This window comes from Bos javanicus, chromosome 7 (genome assembly GCF_032452875.1).
Source record: "Bos javanicus breed banteng chromosome 7, ARS-OSU_banteng_1.0, whole genome shotgun sequence".
Lineage (NCBI taxonomy): Eukaryota > Metazoa > Chordata > Mammalia > Artiodactyla > Bovidae > Bos > Bos javanicus.
Window position 1 is genome coordinate 16,669,990 of NC_083874.1, and position 18,822 is coordinate 16,688,811.

An 18,822-nucleotide genomic window follows, 5' to 3' on the forward strand; every position below is an offset into this window, starting at 1 on the left:
AAGGGCGCAGGTTCAATCCCTGGTCAGGGAACGAAGATCCCTCAACCCTCGTTGTACAGACAAAACAAAACAAAAACAACCCATCTCCTATGGGAGCAGGGTCCCAAAGCTGAACTTTCATACCCCCAGGAAACTCTGTCCTCTCCCAGCATCTTGTCATCAGGGGCCAGCTCTCCGCCTGCTGGATATCTGAGCCTCAAGACACTGTGTGGGTACCTGGGTGCTTCCCCAGGCTACCAGGGCCCCAGCCACCCCATTAGGACATGAAAGAAACGAGAGTCAGGGAAGTCTGTCCTCATCACTCCACAGCTAGAGTATATTAAGCACACTTCCTGTATTCTTTGTTTTTTTGGCTGCACCACATAGCCTGAGGGATTAGCTCCCTGACTAGGGTTTGAACCCACAGCCCGGGCAATGAAAGCTCAGAGTTGTAACCACTGGACTGCCAGGGAATTTCCCCTTTCTATAGTCTCAACACCCTGGCAGCTGGGGCCTCACTGCCCAGGAACGGACTGTCCCTCAAGGAGTAAGCGAGTTACTGGAGATAATTAACAAGTCACCAGTGACTTGTGCCTCTTGTGTGCATACCAACCAACCCAGAGCCACCATCCCCCTGTGCTGCTCATCCCTGGGGCCAGTGCAGTGTGACTGCCTGACGGTAAACTTTTCTCCTTTTTTGGCCACGCCACTCAGCATGCAGGATCTTAGTTCCCTAATCAGGGATCGAACCCATGCCCCTGCATTGGAAGCCTGGAGCCTTAACCACTGGAAGTCCCTGACACTAAGCTTTCGATTGCTGACGTCCATCGTGAATGTTGTGAACAAACGCATCACCAGCTGCACAACACAGCTACTAGCCAAAGCATGTGGAATCTTCCCAGAGCCTGGATTGAACCCATGTCCCCTATACTGGCAGGCAGATTCTGGACCACCATGGAAGTCCTCCCCACTCTGATCTCAGTCGGGGGCCTGCCGTGTACCCTCCAGGACCTTCAGGACAAATCTTGTCCCTCAAAGTTCCTTGATGGCCAGGACTTCCCCAGCGGTCCAGTAGTTAAGATTCTGCCCTTCCAGTCCAGGGGTCATGCGTTTGATTCCTTGTCGGGGAAGTTCTGCATCACGCAGAGTGCAGCCAAGTGGTTTTTCCGGAAGTATATCCCGCACTGGTCCAGCTGCCACACTGGCTCTGGTTGGGGAGCATCTGTCGGGGTCTCGCTGTAACAGGGCCCCAGCGGGTGCCCTAGGTGGTGCTCTCTGATAGCCTCGCTGTTGACAGGGTGAGACATTTATAACAGTCCGTGCCGACACCCCAGCTGCTGCTGCTGTTCACTCAGTCGTGTCCAACTCTTTGCGACCCCATGGACTGCAGCACACCAGGCTTCCCTGTCCTCCACTATCTCCCAGAGCTTGCTCAGATTCATGTCCAGAGTCAGTGATGTTATCTAACCACCTCATCCTCTGCTGCCTCCTTCTCCTTTTGCCCTCAACCTTTCCCAGCATCAGTCTTTTCCAATGAGTCGGCTCTTTGCATCAGGTGGCCAAAAGATTGAAGCTTTAGCTTCAGTATCAGTCTTTTCAGGCCTCAGCATGCCTGAATAATAATAAAACCTACATTTTGAAACAAGGTGGAGACCAACCGGGGGACATCCAGCTTCTGTCTCAAAGACAGGAAGCCGAAACGGATGGAGGCCCCCCAGCCAGCACTCTAGGAGGCACCGCCCAAGATCTGCTCCTCTCTGGGAATGCAAACTGTTCCCAGCCCCACTGTCCCCTGTCCTGATTCCAGGAGGCAGAGTGGCCAAGAGGGTGCCCAGGGCTGGGTCCCTGATTCCCACCCTCTATAGGCAGGCATTCCCCCACAGAGAAGGGGCTGCACAGAGCCCCCAGACCACCCAGGCAGAGGGAGACAGAGGCCCAAAGGTAGACAAAGGATGTGAACTAGCTTTAATCACTACTCTCAAACAGAGGTAGCAATAGTATCTGAGTAAGGGGGCCGCCCCAAGAGTGATCCAGGGCCAGCCCCTCAGTTCCAGCTATGGCATGTTCCCCATCCAGGCTCCTCGTGTCCAGGGGAGGATCCAGGCAACCCCAGCCTCCAGGGTCACCTATCCAGGAGCGCAGGTGCTTGGCACTGTGAGGACAGAAGAAGCCAGGTCTGGGGGCTGATGTGGTAGCAGCCACATGTGGGTCCCCTCTACCTGCCATACTTGGGGGACGTATGATGTGGGGGTGAGAGCACATGCTCAGAGCACCGAGGTCTTCTTCTCTGGCTGCAGTGACCCCTTCATGGACACCAGCAGTCCCAGCGGGGCCAGGCATCCCTGGGCACAAAGCCGGGACAATGCAAACAGGATGCCAGCAGCCAGACTGATGCTGAGCACCGCTGTGGGGAAAGAGAGAGGGGAGTGGGTAAGGGGGTACCGGGAGTCCCCCACATCCACCAAGCTCCTAACACACCAGAAAGGGGAGTATGTAGCTTGTCCATTCTCCAGGGCAGCTTCCAGGTGTGGGAATGGGGGCAGGAGCTGTTCATATTACCTACAGCTGCAATAATCCCATAAACATTTCGGTTTCCGGACTGAACGGAGTCCCGGTCCTCGATGGTGGTGACTGTGGCATTACTGAGGTAAGTGACATTCTCCAGGGTCACAGGAGTCCCCGTGGACATGGTCCTCCCCTCCTCGTGGGTCTTGGTTCCTGCAACAAGTCCAGGCATTCAGCAGCTGGGCAGGGAGCTCTGGGGCTGGAAGGATGAATGGGGGTCCTGGTGCCCCGGGATGAGGGAACCTGGGACTCACCCTCCAGCCCCAGACTGAGTGAGCAAGGCTGGTAAGCACTTGCTGCCCGAGTGCCCTCCTGCATTCCCATGGATATGCGGGCTCAGGCAGACACACATGTGCACCCTCCCAGCCTCGTCACACACTGGAATGTGTCATGCGTCCTGCTCTACTGACCAAGCCTCCCTGCCCCCATAGCCACACACCGCAGCCAAGCTCGTCGCTGTAGTCGGAACAGTCCCGGTGGCCATCGCAGAGCCACGTGCTTGGGATACACACACCATCCAGCGGGCAGCACAGCTCGCCTTCTGGGCAGGGCTGGGGCCCGCAGTTGAGAAGATTCTTATTGTGGTCAGGGCAGTCATCCATGATGTCACAAGGGGAGGGGCTTCCATTGGGTACCTCAGTACCTGGGGGTACATGGTGAGTCAGGCCAAATACCCACCCAAGAGAGCACAGGTACTCCCCACCCCTCACCCCACTGCGAGCCCCACCTTCCGGAGAACAACTGACCCTATAAGGTCTGCCCATCCCAAGGGCTCTGCCCTTCTATTAGCACCACCTTCCAACCAAGACCCCACTAACTTGCTGCCCTGCAAACCCATCTTTTAACTTAAAGATCCAGCCGGCCCTCCTTGAGGCCCCGCCCACCTCAGAGTTCCTTGCCTGAAACCCACACCCCTTCCACAAGCACCTCCTCTCATGGCCCCGAAAAGCCCCACCCCAGGGCATGGCCACTCACCACACTCTTCTTCATCACTGCCATCAGGGCAGTCCTGGTCAACGTCACAACGCCAGATGAGGGGCAAGCAGCGGCCATCGCTCCGGCACTGGAAGTTGGTGGGCAGGCAGGAGCCTGCGCTGGGGCCTGAGGAATGCACACAAGTGGGAGGTCTGGACCCTCAGCTAGGAGGACAGTGTCTCAAGCTGCGACCACCAGGAGAAAGCCAGGTCCCAGGAACTACACTGGTGGTCACCACCTTTGCTAAGGATGCACTGTGTGAGGGGCCTGGAGCCCAGCAGTTCACAGCCTCACCAAGAGCCCTACTGGTCAGATTCTACAGCCATGCCCATTCTACAGAAGACACACAGGAGAGGAAAGGCCTGAGGCTACAAGCTAGTGGCAGAGTCAGGGTTCAAACCCAGGTCTCACTGATCCTGGGGTCTTTACCAGGCTCCAAATGGCCAGATGGTCTCCCCAAGGGTCTCTCCAAGCTTGTGGTTAAACAGACTAGGGGAGGGGCCATCTCTGAACCTGGCCTGGCTCAGGCCCACCGTCGGGGTCAACAAGGCCTGTTATGTCCCAGCTATCCTTAGCAAAGGAGAAGACTCTTGAGAGTCCCCTGGACAGCATGGAGATCAAACCAGTCAATCCTAAAGGATTATCTGATTATCTCAACCCTGAATATTCATTGGAAGGACTGATGCTGAAGCTGAAGCTTCAATACTTTGGCCACCTGATGTGAAGAGCCAACTCATTGGAAAAGACCCTGATACTAGGAAAGATTGAGGGCAGGAGGAGAAGGAGATGACAGAGGATGAGATGGTTGAATGGCATCATCGACTCAACGGACACGAGTTTGAGCAAACTCCAGGAGATGATGAAGGATAGGGAAGCCTGGCGTGCTGCAGTCCATGGGGCTGCAAAGAGTCAGACAAGACTGAGTGACTGAACAACAGCAACTTAGAAAGTGAGGCCTTGCGTAAAGGACCTGCTTGGTCACCATGGCTTGTTGACCCACCCACTGAATTCCTCCCAGAACTCTGACCACTTTCCCCATCCTGACTGTGCCACCTCTTCCCCAGGTTCCCCACCCCCATCTCCCTCAGACACCAGAGACCTGTCAGAGTCACACCATTAGGCCACCCACCCTTGCCTGCCCTTTGCTCAGCCTCTCACAGCCTACATCCTATATGTGGCCGGTAAGTCCTGACCAGCCCTGAACCGTTCCTGGACCTTGCTTCCTCCTACATTCCTCCTCTTCATCAAGCTCCCTCTGGCCTAGCCACCATGCTGCTGTGGCAAGAGGCCTGGCCCATTTCCACCTTTTGCCCTTGCCGTTCCCAGGCCCAGTACTCCCTCTCCTCCCTCCTCTCTGCATTTCCATGATTTCCTCTTCAGACTTCACGTCTCCAGCTTATTTCCTGGGAGGGGTCTCAGGTCCCTCTCAGAGACCCCTGAAGCCCAGTGTCTTAGAACAATGGCCCTTGAACTGGTACCTGTGTAAAGTGGACACTTAGTGATGGTCAGGGCTGTGACCTTTTGACTGTAAACCCAGGGTACTGCCTGATGATAAATGGACACAGCTCACACAACGGTCTGGGCTGTATCCAGCTGAGATATGAGCCTTCCGGGACCCTGAGCAGGAGGGACATAGAAGGGCCTGGAAGCTGGGCCAGCAGACTGGAGTCTGAGGGACCGAGGAAGGGAGTGGCCCTTATAGCTTCCTCCTGGATGCAGCAGGGTGGGTGGCAAATACCTGGCTTGGCCCCAGCCTAGCTCTGTTCCATTTGATTCTGGTCCTCTTGCCCCTTCCACCTCTGCTCACAGGGGCAAAGTTGAGTAAAGCCCCACTCCAAGCTCCCACCCTCCACAGCCAGCCAGTCTGCAAGCTGGCCTCCAGGCCCAAATAACCTGTAGGCCCCACCGTCCCTGAGTTCTGTGGAATGGCCTGGAGCCGACTTCCTTCCCTTCCATGGGGATCCGAAAGCCTACAGCTCCCTCCCCAAGTCTTGCCCCTCTCCGTAGCAATCTCTGACCTCCCTCCCTGGAGTCAGGCAGTGTGTGTGTGTGTCCTATAAAGTGGGCATCAGAGCAGAGCCAACCGGGCCTTACAGGGCCGTGGTTTGGCGAGATTAGTGACTGCCCCTCCCAACCTCAGTTTCCCGACCTGGGAAAGGGGCCACGCTAGGAGTCCCTACCTCAGGGTGCCGAAGGAAAGAGACTGCTTAGGTGTAAAGAGCCTGAGCTTGGTTAATGTCTTGATCCTTGAAGGCAGGAGGAACACTTAGCTTGAAAAGGCAGGAATAAGAAGGGGAACCAGATAAGACAGGACCCGCGGGTGTGTGAATCTGAGTCTACAGCTGAAAGTCGGGGGCACCAGTGTGCACAGGGAGGTCATTCTAACCTGTCCCACTGCCTCTAGGAACCTCTGAGAGAGCCACCTCACTGAGGCCAGGGCAAACGTGTCCTAGGGCCTGGGGTGCCAGGGAAGATCCTTCTTTCATAAGTCCAGAGAAGGAAGGTGCAGAGGTTGAGAGGGCGGGAGATGGTCGCCGAGGAAACTCAGACAAATCGCCCCGGGAAGCAGGCGCCAGATAACCAGCCGCGTTAAGGTTGGAGGTCGGACAACCAGAGTCTGTAAAGAACTTTCCTGCTTGTGCTGGGGTGAAGGGCAGCTTGGAGGTGACAATGAGGCACGACAAAGCAGAGCAGGTGCCGGGTGTGAGAGGGCCGAAGCAGGGCAGTTAAAGGCAGGCACGGCAACCCGGGCAAAGAGTCCACCACTGGGGAAGGCTCTTTCAAGGGCTAGGCTCCCCTAGACCCAAGTGCGGAGGGAGTGTCCTGGACAGACTTGCGGCGTAGCCAATGGTGAAACGCTGCTGGCGGGCGAGGGCGGAGCTAGACTGCAGTGGGAGAGGGCTCGCGGGCTGCAAGTTCACTCACCTGGGGCCTGGGTCGGGGACCAGGTCTGGATCGGAGTCGGGGCGATCTCCAGGCACAACCCGAAGCAGAGAAGTACCCGCAGCCCCAGGCCTAGGGCCGCAGCACGCCGCGCTAGACCCCGAGCCACCCAACCGTTCATCGTACCACCCCAGCTCAGCGCCGGCTGGGTCCACGCGCACTCCCGGGCTCTCTCTTATCCTCGTGCACGCCTGCGCACATACCCGGGGGGCGGGGCCCACACCCGGGGCGGGGCCTACGGCCAGAGATCCCGCTGCAGCCCCGGGGTTTGAGTACCGTAAGTGTCCGAATACCAGGGAACCCCCGATTTGAGAGTCTTCCCCTGTTTTCCCAGAGACAGACATATCGAAAGGTATGGGGCCTATTTGAAATTAGAAACCTCTGGAGATGCAAATGAACTCGTACTGACAAGTATTGTCATCTTACGATAACGTTCCACATGCACCAAATGTTCTGCCTAATTATCTTAGGAATGCCTCATCCCCTCCCTGCTCCTGCTTCTTTCGAGCGCCCGAGCTTATTATATATTTTATTTACTAATAGTACTTTGATTTATTGATTCCCCACTAGATGTCAGACCCAGGAGAGCAGGAATGCTGTGTTGCTCCTTGTATCCCCAACGCCTGGAGCAGAGCCTGATAAATCAACTAAACGTCAATTCTTGGCTTTCATTCTGGGTGCTCTGTCCCTAGCCCCAGGATGTTCTCACTACCTCCTAATCCTCACAGACTTCACAGGGCGGGTCTTACACTTTATTTCGGAAGCAAAACAAGCGAAAGTAGCCTCGGCTTTCTCTTCTCACGCACACCCCTTAGGCATACAAAATTCAAACTTACAGGTTTTCTACCCAGCTGCTGTGTTTTCTTCTTGACTATAAAAGCTTTTACCCGCAGCTCTGTCCTCAGCAGAAGCAGCGCTACTGCACAGCAGGCCCCCAGGCAAGTCGCCATCCTTAGCTGTGCGTGTTTCCTGTGAAGCAACACTAACGTGTCCAGATTTTCACAGCAGGGGCTCTACTTGCAGGTTGACGACATGCTTACTATTGAAAACGTTGGCGATGGGCTTTCCTGGTGGCTTAGTGGTAAAGTATCCACCCACCAATTCAGGAGACACATATTCCATCCCTGATCTGAGAAGATACCATGTGCCCTCAGGCAACTAAGCCTGTGCACTGCAACTGCTGAGCCTGTGCTCTAGAGCCCAAGAGCCCCAACTACTGAAGCTCTAAAGCCCTTGCTCCACAACAGGAGCAACTACCCCAGTGAGAAGCCTATGCACCCCCAACTGGAGAAAAGCCCTCCTAGCAACAAAGACCCAGGACAGCCAAAAATAAAAATTAAAAATAATGTGTCATATAAAATGGTGACTTAAAAAAAAAGTTGGAGATTATAGCCATGTGAGTGTGTGTGTGTGCTCAGAATAATCTCCAATTCCCAGGAGAAATTGGGTAAGAGACAAAGAGGCAGTGGTGCAAATGCAGATGGAAGGGCAGCAAGCACGACTGCCTGAGGGAGGGGAGAGGAAGAAGTGTCCCACAGCACCACCTGTGGGGCTTGGCATCTTGGTGAGGTTGGCCTCTGGGATCCAGGGAGAAGCATTGAAGAAGCTGTGGGTTACCCAGCTGGCAATGTGTAGTCGTTGAACACAGACTCCTCAGCAGCTAGGTTCAGGGTCAGCTCTCAGGGAGCCTGAGAGAGTTCTTGGTCTCCCCACACCTGTTCTTCTTTCACTATGACCTCACAGGGACTCCCCAGGTGGCTCTAGTGGTAAAGAACCCACCTGCCAATACAGGAGACTGAAGACGTTGAGTTTGATCCCTGGGTTGGGAAGATCCCCTGGAAACGAGAACGGCAACCCACTCCAGTATTCTTGCCTGGGAAAAAACCCATAGCCTTGACTAGATGGACCTTTGTTGGCAAAGTAATGTCTCTGCTTTTTGAAATGCTGTCTAGGTTGGTCATAATTTTCCTTCCAAGGAGTAAGCATCTTTTAATTTCATGGCTGCAATCACCATCTGCAGTGATTTTGGAGCCCCCCAAAATAAAGCCTGCTTCCACTGTTTCTCCATCTGTTTGCCATGAAGTGATGGGACCAGATGCCGCAATCTTAGTTTTCTGAACGTTGAGCTTAAAGCCAACGTTTTCATTCTCCTCTTTCACTTTCATCAAGAGGCTCTTTAGTTCTGCACTTTCTGCCGTAAGGGTGGTATCACCTACATATCTGAGGTTATTGATATTTCTCCCAGCAATCTTGATTCCAGCTTGTGCTTCATCCAGCCCAGTATTTCTCATGATGTACTCTGCTGCTGCAGACTAAGTCACTTCAGTCATGTCTGACTCTGTGCGACCCCATAGACGGCAGCCCACCAGGCTCCCCTGTCCCTGGGCTTCTCCAGGCACACTCTGCATATAGGTTAAATAAGCATGGTGACAATATACAGCCTTGACGTACTCCTTTTCTTATTTGGAACCAGTCTGTTGTTCCATGTCCAGTTCTGTTGCTTCCTGACCTGCATACACAGCACGTATCTGGCACACAGGATGAGCTCAAGACGTCAGACCTCTTCCCTACTGCATTCCCTTGCCAAATTTCAAGTCTAGGTTATAACACGTTTCTTTTTTCTTATTGGCTTACAATTTATTTTCTCAAAATTCTGATAAGTTCAAGATCATGGTGCCAGGAGAATAGTCATCCTCATTGATAACCATCTTTTCACTGCAACCTCACTTGGCAGACTGGGTCATTAACTTTATTCAGAAACCTTCAATGGCACATCTCATCCAGGGTTATTAAGTTCTTTGGTGTTACCTCCTTATTACCTCTGCACACTTTGCCCAGTCTTCTCCCTCCTGATCTTTCTAAATTCGATTTCATCCTTTGCTCAAACCAGAATCCCACCTCTTCTAGGAAGCCTTCCCAGGGGTTTTTTCCTCCTGATAATCATTTAGCACTTGTACTACCCACTCTTGGAGCATTTATACCTTCCCCTATGACTGTGACCTTTTCCCTCCTTGCTCCAAGCTTCCAGAGGGTGAGGCAGCCTCAACACTATCCTGGCACACAGCTGGACGTCACCCACTGACAGGTTTTGGGGGTTCTTCCATGGGCACTCACAACCCTGCCACACTGGAGGGCACTGTGTGGCCCCCCCTTTGCACCTGTGACCAGATGAAGGCCACTGCCTTTTCGGCTTTCACCCCCTAATCATTCCTCTGTGGGAAGAAGCCCTTTCCTCTCCTAAGCTAACTCCGCCCCACACCCCCAGGCCTGCGCAGTAAAGTTTCTGGTTCAGGGAGGCCTTTCTGCAAGGGCCCTGGGTGAAACTTCCTTGTGAGCCACTTCACCATCCCCTGGGGCCCCTGCTGGTCAAGAAAAGGTGGGGGCCCTGGTGGGAGGTTCTGGTGAACATCCACAGTAGAGTGGCTGGGGCGGGGAATGGGGGTGGGGGAGGCATCTCTTAGGAGAGGGAAGTGAGCAGGTTTTGTTCCTCCACCACCATCCTTTACAGTGAATGCCCCCTAAACACCCTGGAACCCGCTCCATCGCTCTGAAGGGTGGAGCCAGGCCCTCAAGGAAGGGACGGTGACATCTCCGTGCCCAGTGAGAGCATGTCACCCTAGAACTCCAGAGCCATTCTCCTGCCCTGTTGCGGCGCGCTCACAGGGTTCAGAGATTCAGGATACAGCAACAAGAATGCCCTGGCAGTCCAGTGGTTAGAACCTGGCGTTTTCACCGCTGGGGTCTGGGTGCAACCCCTAGTCAGGGAAACTAAGATTCCACAAGGTGTGTGGTGTGGCTAGAAAAGAAAAAAAGAAGAGATGTGGCACCAACTTCACCCTGAAGTCCAAGTAAGCCCATATGTCCTTTCAAAAGTAAAAACAAGCGATTCTTGGGAGCACAATATATAATTTTTATAAATGAGGTCACGTTCTGCCCAGAGGGAATCAAGGAGTCCAAGGAGGAAGAAGCACTCTGGTGGCCCTGAGGGCTCAGCCTGGCGCCCCCAGCCAAAGTCACAGGTAAGGCTCATCCTGGGACAGCTCCCACCTCTTTATGGGAGGAGCCGGTGACACAGCCTTCTTCTCAGAGGCTGCTACAGCTGAGCTGGAAAATGAAGAGAGACTTGAGTCAGCAGTGGGGAGCAACCTGAGGGAGCACCCCCTTGAGGTAGCAACATATCTGCTGAAACCAGAGATGTGGAGGCCAGATTGCAGGGTGTTTCAGAATGCACAGGCTTCTCTAGTGGGGTTCCCCAAAGGGTCAGCTGACCACCTTCTGCCCCCAAGCAGTAAGACTGTCCTGGTTCCTGGTCTCAGAAATAGTGTGAAATGCTGGACTCTTCCTCCAGCACCCCTTCCCACTGGCCCCCGCCTCCCGCTGCCCCAGGGCAGGACACTGGCTCCAGAAGGGCCAAGCAATCAGATGACCCATGTCCCCAGCAACTCCTCCCCTCGGATTCTGAGCACCTACTACATGGCAGGCACTGTATGCAGGAAGCGCTAATGACATGAGGGCCAGCCAGTCTACTGGGGCTCAGTTAATACGTAGTCAAAAATGACCTTTTGGTCCAGGGTAAGGCCTAAGGAGACACTGTGCAGCAGATCTAAGGCAGGGACCCACCCGGCCCCTGGGGTTCCAGGGCCTCCCCTCCTCCCTTCCCCCACCTGAAGGAAGTTGAAGAGGTAGAAGGCAGCCTCCCTGGGAAATGCAGACACCCTGGGGGCAGGTGAAGCGGTGAGGGGGAGTGGGGCAGCCTGCCAGTCTGGGGATGGGCTCTGGTGAATCTGAAGACCGCAACACGGGCCATTCATTCACTGAGTTCTAAGCCACTTGGCAGGCCCGGCCGCATCACCTTACCAATCTCATCACACTGCAAGCCCACCAACCCCATCTTACAAAGCAGCAGCTGAGGCTCAAGAAGGCCAAAAGACTGGTCCAAAAGACTGGTCCAGGACCACAAGGTGAATCAGCTGCAGAGCCCAGATACCACTGGGAGGGACGGGACAAAATGCTGTGAAATTGCACTTCTGCCACCCACGATCTGTGTGACCTACACAGAGCACCTGGCCTCAATTTCTTTTTCTCCAACAGAGGTCATCACTGCCTAACTTGTAGAATTATTAAGAGGTAGACGTGCCACTGACTCCATTCTAAGAGCTTACAAATAGTTCATTATGTGAATTAAGCCTCATAATGACACTGCTATAGACAATGTTTGTTTCCACACAAAATCCATACGTTAAAATCCTATGCCTCAGTGTGACAGCGTTAGGAGGTGGAGCCTTTGGGAGATGACTAAGGTGGAGCCCTCATAAGAGACCCTTCAGACCCCTGACCCCTTCCCCCATGTGAGGACATGGCAAAAAGATACCACCTAGAACCCAGGAAAGCACCCTCACCAGACACTGAAGCTGCAGGGGCCTTTCACTTGGACTTTCTAGCTTCCAGAACCATGAGAAGCAGTTTTCTCTTGTTTATAAGCCACCTGGTCTGTGGGATCCTGTCCTAGCAGAACCCTTAAGTAAACACCACTACTCCTCCTATTTAACTAAGAAACACTGCCTAAGGCCAGGGACCAAAGTGGGTTTTGAGAGGTCTGAGGTTTACACAATTCTCTCTCAAGAAAGACATAAAATTACAAAAACAACAATGCCTAGGCTTCTTCCAAAGCCCTTGAAGGCCCCATGAAGCTTCCTCTGCTTTGCAGGAAACCCACCCCAGGCTGGGTGGGGATTTATTTGCTCCTCAGATGAAAAGCCCCCGGCAGGACATTTCCTGCCACAGCTGATGCTAGACCGACTTTCGAACTTCAAAAGCACAAGCAGGATAGAGGGGTGGTCTCAGAAGGGGCACTGAGGCGTCCTCACCTCTCTGCGGGCTTGCCTGCCACCAGCACCTTCTGCGAAGACATGACAATCGAGGGTGGCATGGCTTCCCGGCGGCCATCTCGAGTACAGTAGTAATTGTTGGAGAGTTTGTGGCTGGGGCCCACGGGGAGCTTGGGAGGAGGCTGAGTTCTGAGAAGAAAAAACATGGGCACTAAAGCAAAGTGACAGTTGTTCTCTCTGCACGGCTGGGCTGCAGCATGGGCCCATCACCTCAGTCACAAGGCCTGGCGTAGGCAGCCACTGGAATGTGCTGGCGGCCAGGGGTATCCCTTGATACACTGCTGGTGGCACAGGCCTGGGGAAGGGCTAGGGCCCAGAAGCTGGTGGAAGCCCCGGCACTGGATGTGACGGTGCTGGGAGGCGAGTTGTGGGTCTGCCCTAAAAGTGGAAGGCATGGAGGAGCCTTTTGTGAGGGAGGCCTGTTCCCACCCCAGAGCTTGGCCAGAGCTTGGCAGCAGGCTTCATTTCCACCCGCAGGTTCTCAGGAAATGAAAAGGCTCTGTCCACTACCTGTCAAGCAGGCGTGGTCAGCAAACCAACCCTGGGGGAACAGCCGCAGACTCCGCTCATTCTTAGGGGCCTTGTCCCCAGGGGCCAGCCTGCAGAACCTCTGGGCTTGCAGTTCTTTCAGAAGCTCTCTGAAGAACTCTACAGAAGTGAAAGGAATTCTCCAGGCAAGATAGGGAAGTGGGTAGAACCAAACCTGGGTCTCCTGAATGGCAGGCAGATTCTTTAACATCTGAGCCACCAGGGAAGCCCAGGGGATCAGTGCTTATTACTCAGAGCAATTTATCCTCTGAGGTTTCTGCTGCCACCTCGTGGCCGCTGCCCCCAGAAGAAGGGTAAACAGAGCTCATTCCTCACTTGGGTTAAAGAAATATACAAAGTTTGAGGCCTGAAAAGGAATCGCTAATCTCGCTAACCCCATGGAAAAGAAATGCAAAAAAGCAAAATGGCTGTCTGAGGAGGCCTTACAAACAGCTGTGAAAAGAAGAGAAGTGAAAAGCAAAGGAGAAAAGGAAAGATATAAGCATCTGAATGCAGAGTTCCAAAGAAGAGCAAGGGGAGATAAGAAAGCCTTCCTCAGCGATCAATGCAAAGAAATAGAGGAAAACAACAGAATGGGAAAGACTAGAGATCTCTTCAAGAAAATTAGAGATACCAAGGGAACATTTCATGCAAAGACAGGCTCGATAAAGGACAGAAATGGTATGGACCTAACAAAAGCAGAAGATATTAAGAAGAGGTGGCAAGAATACACAGAAGAACTGTACAAAAAAGATCTTCACGACCAAGATAATCACGATGGTGTGATCAGTCATCTAGCCAGACATCCTGGAATGTGAAGTCAAGTGGGCCTTAGAAAGCATCACTACGAACAAAGCTAGTGAAGGTGATGGAATTCCAGTTGAGCTATTTCAAATCCTGAAAGATGATGCTATGAAAGTGCTGCACTCAATATTCCAGCAAATTTGGAAAACTCAGCAGTGGGCACAGGACTAGAAAATTGTCAGTTTTCATTCCAATCCCAAAGAAAGGCAATGTCAAAGAATGCTCAAACTACTGCACAATTGCACTCATCTCACACCCTAGTAAAGTAATGCTCAAAATTCTCCAAGCCAGGCTTTAGCAATACGTGAACCGTGAACTTCCAGATGTCCAAGCTGGTTTTAGAAAAGGCAGAGGAACCAGAGGTCAAATTGCCAACATCCGCAGGATCATCGACAAAGCAAGAGCGTTCCAGAAAAACATCTATTTCTGCTTTATTGACTATGCCAACACCTTTGTGTGGATCACAATAAACTGTGGAAAATTCTGAAAAAGATGGGAATACCAGACCACCTTACCTGTCTCTTGAGAAACCTATATGCAAGTCAGGAAGCAACAGTTAGAACTGGACATGGAACAACAGACTGGTTCCAAATTGGGAAAGGAGTATGTCAAGGCTGTATATTGTCACCCTGCTTATTTAACTTCTATGCAGAGTACATCATGAGAAACGCTGGGCTGGAAGAAGCACAAGCTGGAATCAAGATTGCCGGGAGAAATATCAATAACCTCAGGTATGCAGATGACACCACCCTTATGGCAGAAAGCGAAGAGGAGCTAAAAAGCCTCTTGATGAAAGTGAAAAAGCAGTGGAAAAGTTGGCTTAAAGCTCAACATTCAGAAAACGAAGATCATGCCATCTGGTCCCATCACTTCATGGGAAATAGATGGGGAAACAGTGGAAACAGTGACAGACTTTATTTTGGGGGGCTCCAAAATCACTGCAGATGGTGACTGCAGCCATGAAATTAAAAGACGCTTACTCCTTGGAAGGAAAGTTATGACCAACCTAGATAGCATATTCAAAAGCAGAGACATTACTTTGCCAACAAAGGTCTGTCTAGCCAAGGGTATGGTTTTTCCAGTGGTCATGTATGGATGTGAGAGTTGGACTGTGAAGAAGGCTGAGCACTGAAGAATTGATGCTTTTGAACTGTGGTGTTGGAGAAGACTCTTGAGTCCCTTCGACTGCAAGGAGATCCAACCGGTCCATTCTAAAGGAGATCAGTCCTGGGTGTTCATTGGAAGGACTGACGCTTAAGCTGAAACTCCAATACTTTGGCCACCTGATGCAGAGTTGACTCATTGGAAAAGACTCTGATGCTGGGAAGGATTGGGGGCAGGAGGAGAAGGGGACGACAGAGGATGAGATGGCTGGATGGCATCACCGACTGGATGGACATGAGTTTGAGTGAACTCTGGGAGTTGGTGATGGACAGGGAGGCCTGGAGTGCTGCGATTCATGGGGTCGCAAAGAGTCGGACACGAATGAGCTACTTAACTGAACTGAACTGAATCTCGCTAGCAAAAGATGTTAACAACAACAACAAAAATCACTAACAAAAGATGAGCTTTCCTAGAAACTGTTGCAGAGAGGGAGGGCAGAAAAGAAAGAAAAATCATAAAAGGATCAGGTTTTCATTCACTGGGGTTTTACCAACTTTTTCCTGATAACCCCAGTATTTAAATTTTTCTTAAAACAAGTGATAGTTATGTATCGAGTGGGGAAAAAAATACAGAAAAAACAAAGTTTAAAAACTTAATATTAAAGGACTTCCTTGGTGGTCCTGTGGCTAAGCTCCTTGCTCCCAATGCAGGGGCCCGGATTCAATCCCTGATCGAGGAACTAGATCCCACAGACTGCAACCAAAGATCCTGCACGCCAAAACAAAGACCCGGTACAGCCAAATGATAAATATTTAAAAGAAAAAAAAAAGAAGCAACATCCTGTGTTGAAGTTAGAGTCTGCCTAATCCCTAGAGTGCAAACAAAACCCTCTGCTGGGTATGGATCTATAGAAAACAAGCAGGAGCAGTGTGCTCAGTCATGTCTGACTCTTCAGGACCCCATGGACTGCAGCCCACCAGGCTCCTCTGTCCACAAAATTTTCCAGATAAGTATATTAGAGCAGGTTACCATTTCCTTCTCTGGGGATCTTCCTGACCCAAGAATTGAACCCGAGTCTCCTACATCTCCTGCACTGGCAGGCAGATTCTTTACTACTGAGCCACCTGGGAAGCCCCAGAAAACAAGCACAGAAAGGGTAAAAAGAACCGTGACCAACTGAAAAGGCCCAAAGGAAGCACCAGGGGGCACCATTATCCTTTAAAAAAAAAAAAAAGTTGAAAATTTTACAAAACTGTTTCCTCAACTGGGCTACCAGTTTTCCTAGGACGGAAAAATACTTTAAAACTTGATATCTGGAATCAGTCACAACATAGAGATATTCACATAGATTTGGTTATTTTAAGGCTATTGTTTTTCCTTTCCTGCTAGTCCTCCCTGGCTGCCTTACCTCTGCCTGTGACACACACACACACACACACACACACACATATGCCACTATTCCCCATTCTTCAAAGTTTTTCAGCCACACTAGTCTTCTTCCTATGTCTGGCTCTGTCGGGCTGCACAGCCTTGGCACTTACTGCTCCCTCTGTCTGGAATGTTGTTTTAATCATTATCCTTTGGCATTTCAGCTGACTCCAAATCCAATCCCTGAGACCTTTCCTGATCACTTAACCTGAGGTAGCCACTCTCCATCTGGTCCGTTTTGTTTCCTCTTCAGAGCATTCTAAAACGGTGTTTTTTACTTGCTGTGTTTATTTCCCTACTATGCTATGTCTCTGCCTCCTCCCTGGGATATAAGCTCCAAGAAAGGAATGAGAATTTTTCTAGCTCCCCTAGGACTCCCAACGGCTGAGGACAGAGCCCGGCCTTGTAAATGTCAACTAATTTTCGGACTCGAGTTAGAAATCAAAGACACTTCTGGGTTCAAATTCCGGCTGTCAATTTCTGGCTTCTGAGTGATTTTAAGCAAATGATTTCGTTTCTCTGAGTCTCAAATATTTTCATACGTAGCTTGGGGATGATAATACTGTCAGGACCACACTGGAGGCTGCAAATCACAGAAAATTCCCACTCAGAATTCACCCCCCATCTGGTTGTGCAGAAGCACCACAATGTCTGAAACAGCGCAGCAAGATGAAAGGCAAACCTCTGCCTTCACAGCCAGCTAAGGGACTGGAGCCAGGATCTCGGCCCAGCGTTTCAGGGGTCTAAAAGAACAGGGGTTTGGGGTTTTGATAGACGGAGGGCAGGATTGCGGTCTGGGCAGCGAGCGGGGTTTGCTCACCGTTTGGAGATCTCCTGGTAGCGCAGCTGCAGTTTCGCCTGCAAGTCTCGCTGTGGGAGAAAGGATGGAGATCAGTCCCCAGCGCACCCCAGAAGAGAAAACCAGCTAACGGGCATTCCCGCACAGGACAAATTAAGAGAAAGGTGGGACATGTGTCTTTGAAGACAGGATACGGGCCCTGGAGGTGAACAGGGGAGCTGGGGGCCAGAACAAGATCCCGAAGCTAAGAAGGTACGGGCCTAGGGAGACCCCAGGCCTGAGGGGTACCACAGCCAACGGCTGGGGAGGGTGTCCTGGGTTGAAGGGGTCACGAGTTCGGGGTTCCAGGCTGAGGAGAATTCCCTACTTAGGGGAATCTCGGCACTAATGGCCTCAGCCCCAGAGATGCAAAAAGGAGGTGAGTAGTGGGAGCGGGTCAGGGCGCGCAGAGCTTGCAGCATCCACAGCCCCTTCCCGCCCCGCCCCGCGCACCCCGGATGCCCAGTTCCGAAGCCACTGGATGAAACGGGTAGCGGACGCCATCTTTCACCGGCGCTGAAGGGCGCCGGTGACGTCTCCACTGCAGGGACTGCTGGGAACATGGCGTACGGTATCGCGAGAGCGGGAATGGGCGGAGCTAGGGAGTCGTATAAATACTCTCTCCGAAACACGTGACTCCTCTCCGCCCGACCGCCGCCGCGCCGCCATCATGGACACGAGCCGTGTGCAGCCCATCAAGCTTGCCAGGGTGAGGCGGAGGCCCCGTTTTGAGGGCCCAGATGAGGGAGGAGGGAGTAAGGGAACCGGGTGGGCTAGATCTGATTCCAGTTTCTTCCCCCAAGGTCACCAAGGTGTTGGGCAGGACCGGTTCTCAGGGACAGTGCACGCAGGTGAGCGGGGGAGGCGGGGAGCGAGGGGATGTTTGCGGGGTGGGGCTTCTAAAGTTTGAATCTCGAGGATAATTTCTGTGCCCCGGGTTTTGTTCCCTGGTATCTGGGAACCGATACGTTCCCTATTTCCCGGAGCTTACAGAAGGTTGAGGGTCGGAACTTAGGCAAGGCCCTGCCCACTGGATCTGGGCTCTGGCGATCTCATTCCCCGTGTTCTGACATAGTTCGTTGTCCTGGTTCAGCCTGTGCCAACGACCACAGTGGCTCCATGCTCTCACGACAAACCCCAGTTGTCTCCCCTGGTGGCATCTTCTGGCGCTCGGGAGCTTTGTTCTCCACGCCTTGGCCCCTCTCCGGCTTGTCTCCTATCCCAGTCCTGCCTTCCCAGCCTCAGCCCCTTTTAAGTGTCTCTAAGCAGAAACGTTCTCTGGATCAACATCAGCCACTTATCCCACGGATCCTATTCTCAACCGACTCTGACTTCTTCCCGTCCTTCCTGTGGGCCCCGTAGGTGCGCGTAGAATTCATGGACGACACGAGCCGCTCCATCATCCGAAACGTGAAAGGCCCCGTGCGCGAGGGCGACGTGCTCACCCTGTTGGAGTCAGAGCGAGAGGCTCGGAGGCTGCGCTGAACTTGGGACTGGTGAGTGCACAAGTGGAGTGGGAAATTGAGCAGCTCCTTGTTAGACCCTTGCCTGGGGGCGGGGAGATTTCGTCAGGGCTCAAGGATCAAGGGCTGTTGGTCGGGGTCTGCTGAAGTTAGCAAGATGGGGGAGGGAGTTTCCCTGTTTGGGGTGGGGGCACCTTGTCAGCATTTCAACGCTTTGGTTTGTTTACAGGGTGCTGGATGTCTGGGTTGTCGCCTTGGCCCACCAGGATGATCTGCTGTTAATAAAGTGTTTGTATCGTATGTAAAC

The 18,822-nt window shown here is 52.5% G+C and overlaps 3 protein-coding genes across 4 annotated transcripts; 1 reads left to right on the top strand and 2 right to left on the bottom strand.

The window, feature by feature from the left end:
- Positions 1 to 1,927: 1,927 nt before the first annotated feature.
- CD320 (CD320 molecule) lies at positions 1,928 to 6,664 on the bottom strand. 2 transcript variants are annotated; one of them, XM_061422366.1, is made up of 5 exons: positions 6,445 to 6,664; positions 3,520 to 3,645; positions 2,984 to 3,187; positions 2,539 to 2,697; positions 1,928 to 2,131 (listed from the first exon to the last, which is right to left on the bottom strand). In XM_061422366.1, exons 1-5 carry the CDS (start codon positions 6,581 to 6,583, stop codon positions 2,106 to 2,108), a joined length of 654 nt encoding a protein of 217 aa, XP_061278350.1. In that variant the 5' UTR covers positions 6,584 to 6,664; the 3' UTR covers positions 1,928 to 2,105. The 2 variants fall into 2 exon arrangements, with proteins under 2 accessions (XP_061278350.1, XP_061278349.1); XM_061422365.1 differs by having other exon boundaries at positions 1,928 to 2,383; positions 6,445 to 6,663.
- A 3,684-nt stretch (positions 6,665 to 10,348) lies between these two features.
- On the bottom strand, positions 10,349 to 17,615 carry NDUFA7 (NADH:ubiquinone oxidoreductase subunit A7). Its single transcript, XM_061422373.1, has 4 exons — positions 17,506 to 17,615; positions 17,035 to 17,084; positions 12,330 to 12,479; positions 10,349 to 10,566 (listed from the first exon to the last, which is right to left on the bottom strand). Exons 1-4 carry the CDS (start codon positions 17,554 to 17,556, stop codon positions 10,476 to 10,478), a joined length of 342 nt encoding a protein of 113 aa, XP_061278357.1. The 5' UTR covers positions 17,557 to 17,615; the 3' UTR covers positions 10,349 to 10,475.
- A 40-nt stretch (positions 17,616 to 17,655) lies between these two features.
- RPS28 (ribosomal protein S28) lies at positions 17,656 to 18,821 on the top strand. Its single transcript, XM_061422374.1, has 4 exons — positions 17,656 to 17,761; positions 17,856 to 17,903; positions 18,415 to 18,548; positions 18,745 to 18,821. Exons 1-3 carry the CDS (start codon positions 17,723 to 17,725, stop codon positions 18,535 to 18,537), a joined length of 210 nt encoding a protein of 69 aa, XP_061278358.1. The 5' UTR covers positions 17,656 to 17,722; the 3' UTR covers positions 18,538 to 18,548; positions 18,745 to 18,821.
- The last annotated feature ends 1 nt before the right edge of the window (position 18,822 follows it).

Excerpts from the sequence above, each read along its gene's own strand:
- CD320 (XM_061422365.1), bottom strand. The coding sequence starts at position 6,583 with ATGAACGGTTGGGTGGCTCGGGGTCTAGCGCGGCGTGCTGCGGCCCTA. Across the intron at positions 3,646-6,444 it reads GTCCCCGACCCAGGCCCCAG|GCCCCAGCGCAGGCTCCTGC; the intron begins GTGAGTGAACTT and ends TGCATTCCTCAG. Across the intron at positions 3,188-3,519 it reads CAGTGATGAAGAAGAGTGTG|GTACTGAGGTACCCAATGGA; the intron begins GTGAGTGGCCAT and ends ATGTACCCCCAG.
- NDUFA7 (XM_061422373.1), bottom strand. The coding sequence starts at position 17,556 with ATGGCGTCCGCTACCCGTTTCATCCAGTGGCTTCGGAACTGGGCATCC. Across the intron at positions 12,480-17,034 it reads TACCAGGAGATCTCCAAACG|AACTCAGCCTCCTCCCAAGC; the intron begins GTGAGCAAACCC and ends TTTTCTTCTCAG. Across the intron at positions 10,567-12,329 it reads GCAGGCAAGCCCGCAGAGAG|CTCAGCTGTAGCAGCCTCTG; the intron begins GTGAGGACGCCT and ends TTCATTTTCCAG.
- RPS28 (XM_061422374.1), top strand. The coding sequence starts at position 17,723 with ATGGACACGAGCCGTGTGCAGCCCATCAAGCTTGCCAGG. Across the intron at positions 17,762-17,855 it reads AGCCCATCAAGCTTGCCAGG|GTCACCAAGGTGTTGGGCAG; the intron begins GTGAGGCGGAGG and ends TCTTCCCCCAAG. Across the intron at positions 17,904-18,414 it reads CTCAGGGACAGTGCACGCAG|GTGCGCGTAGAATTCATGGA; the intron begins GTGAGCGGGGGA and ends TGGGCCCCGTAG.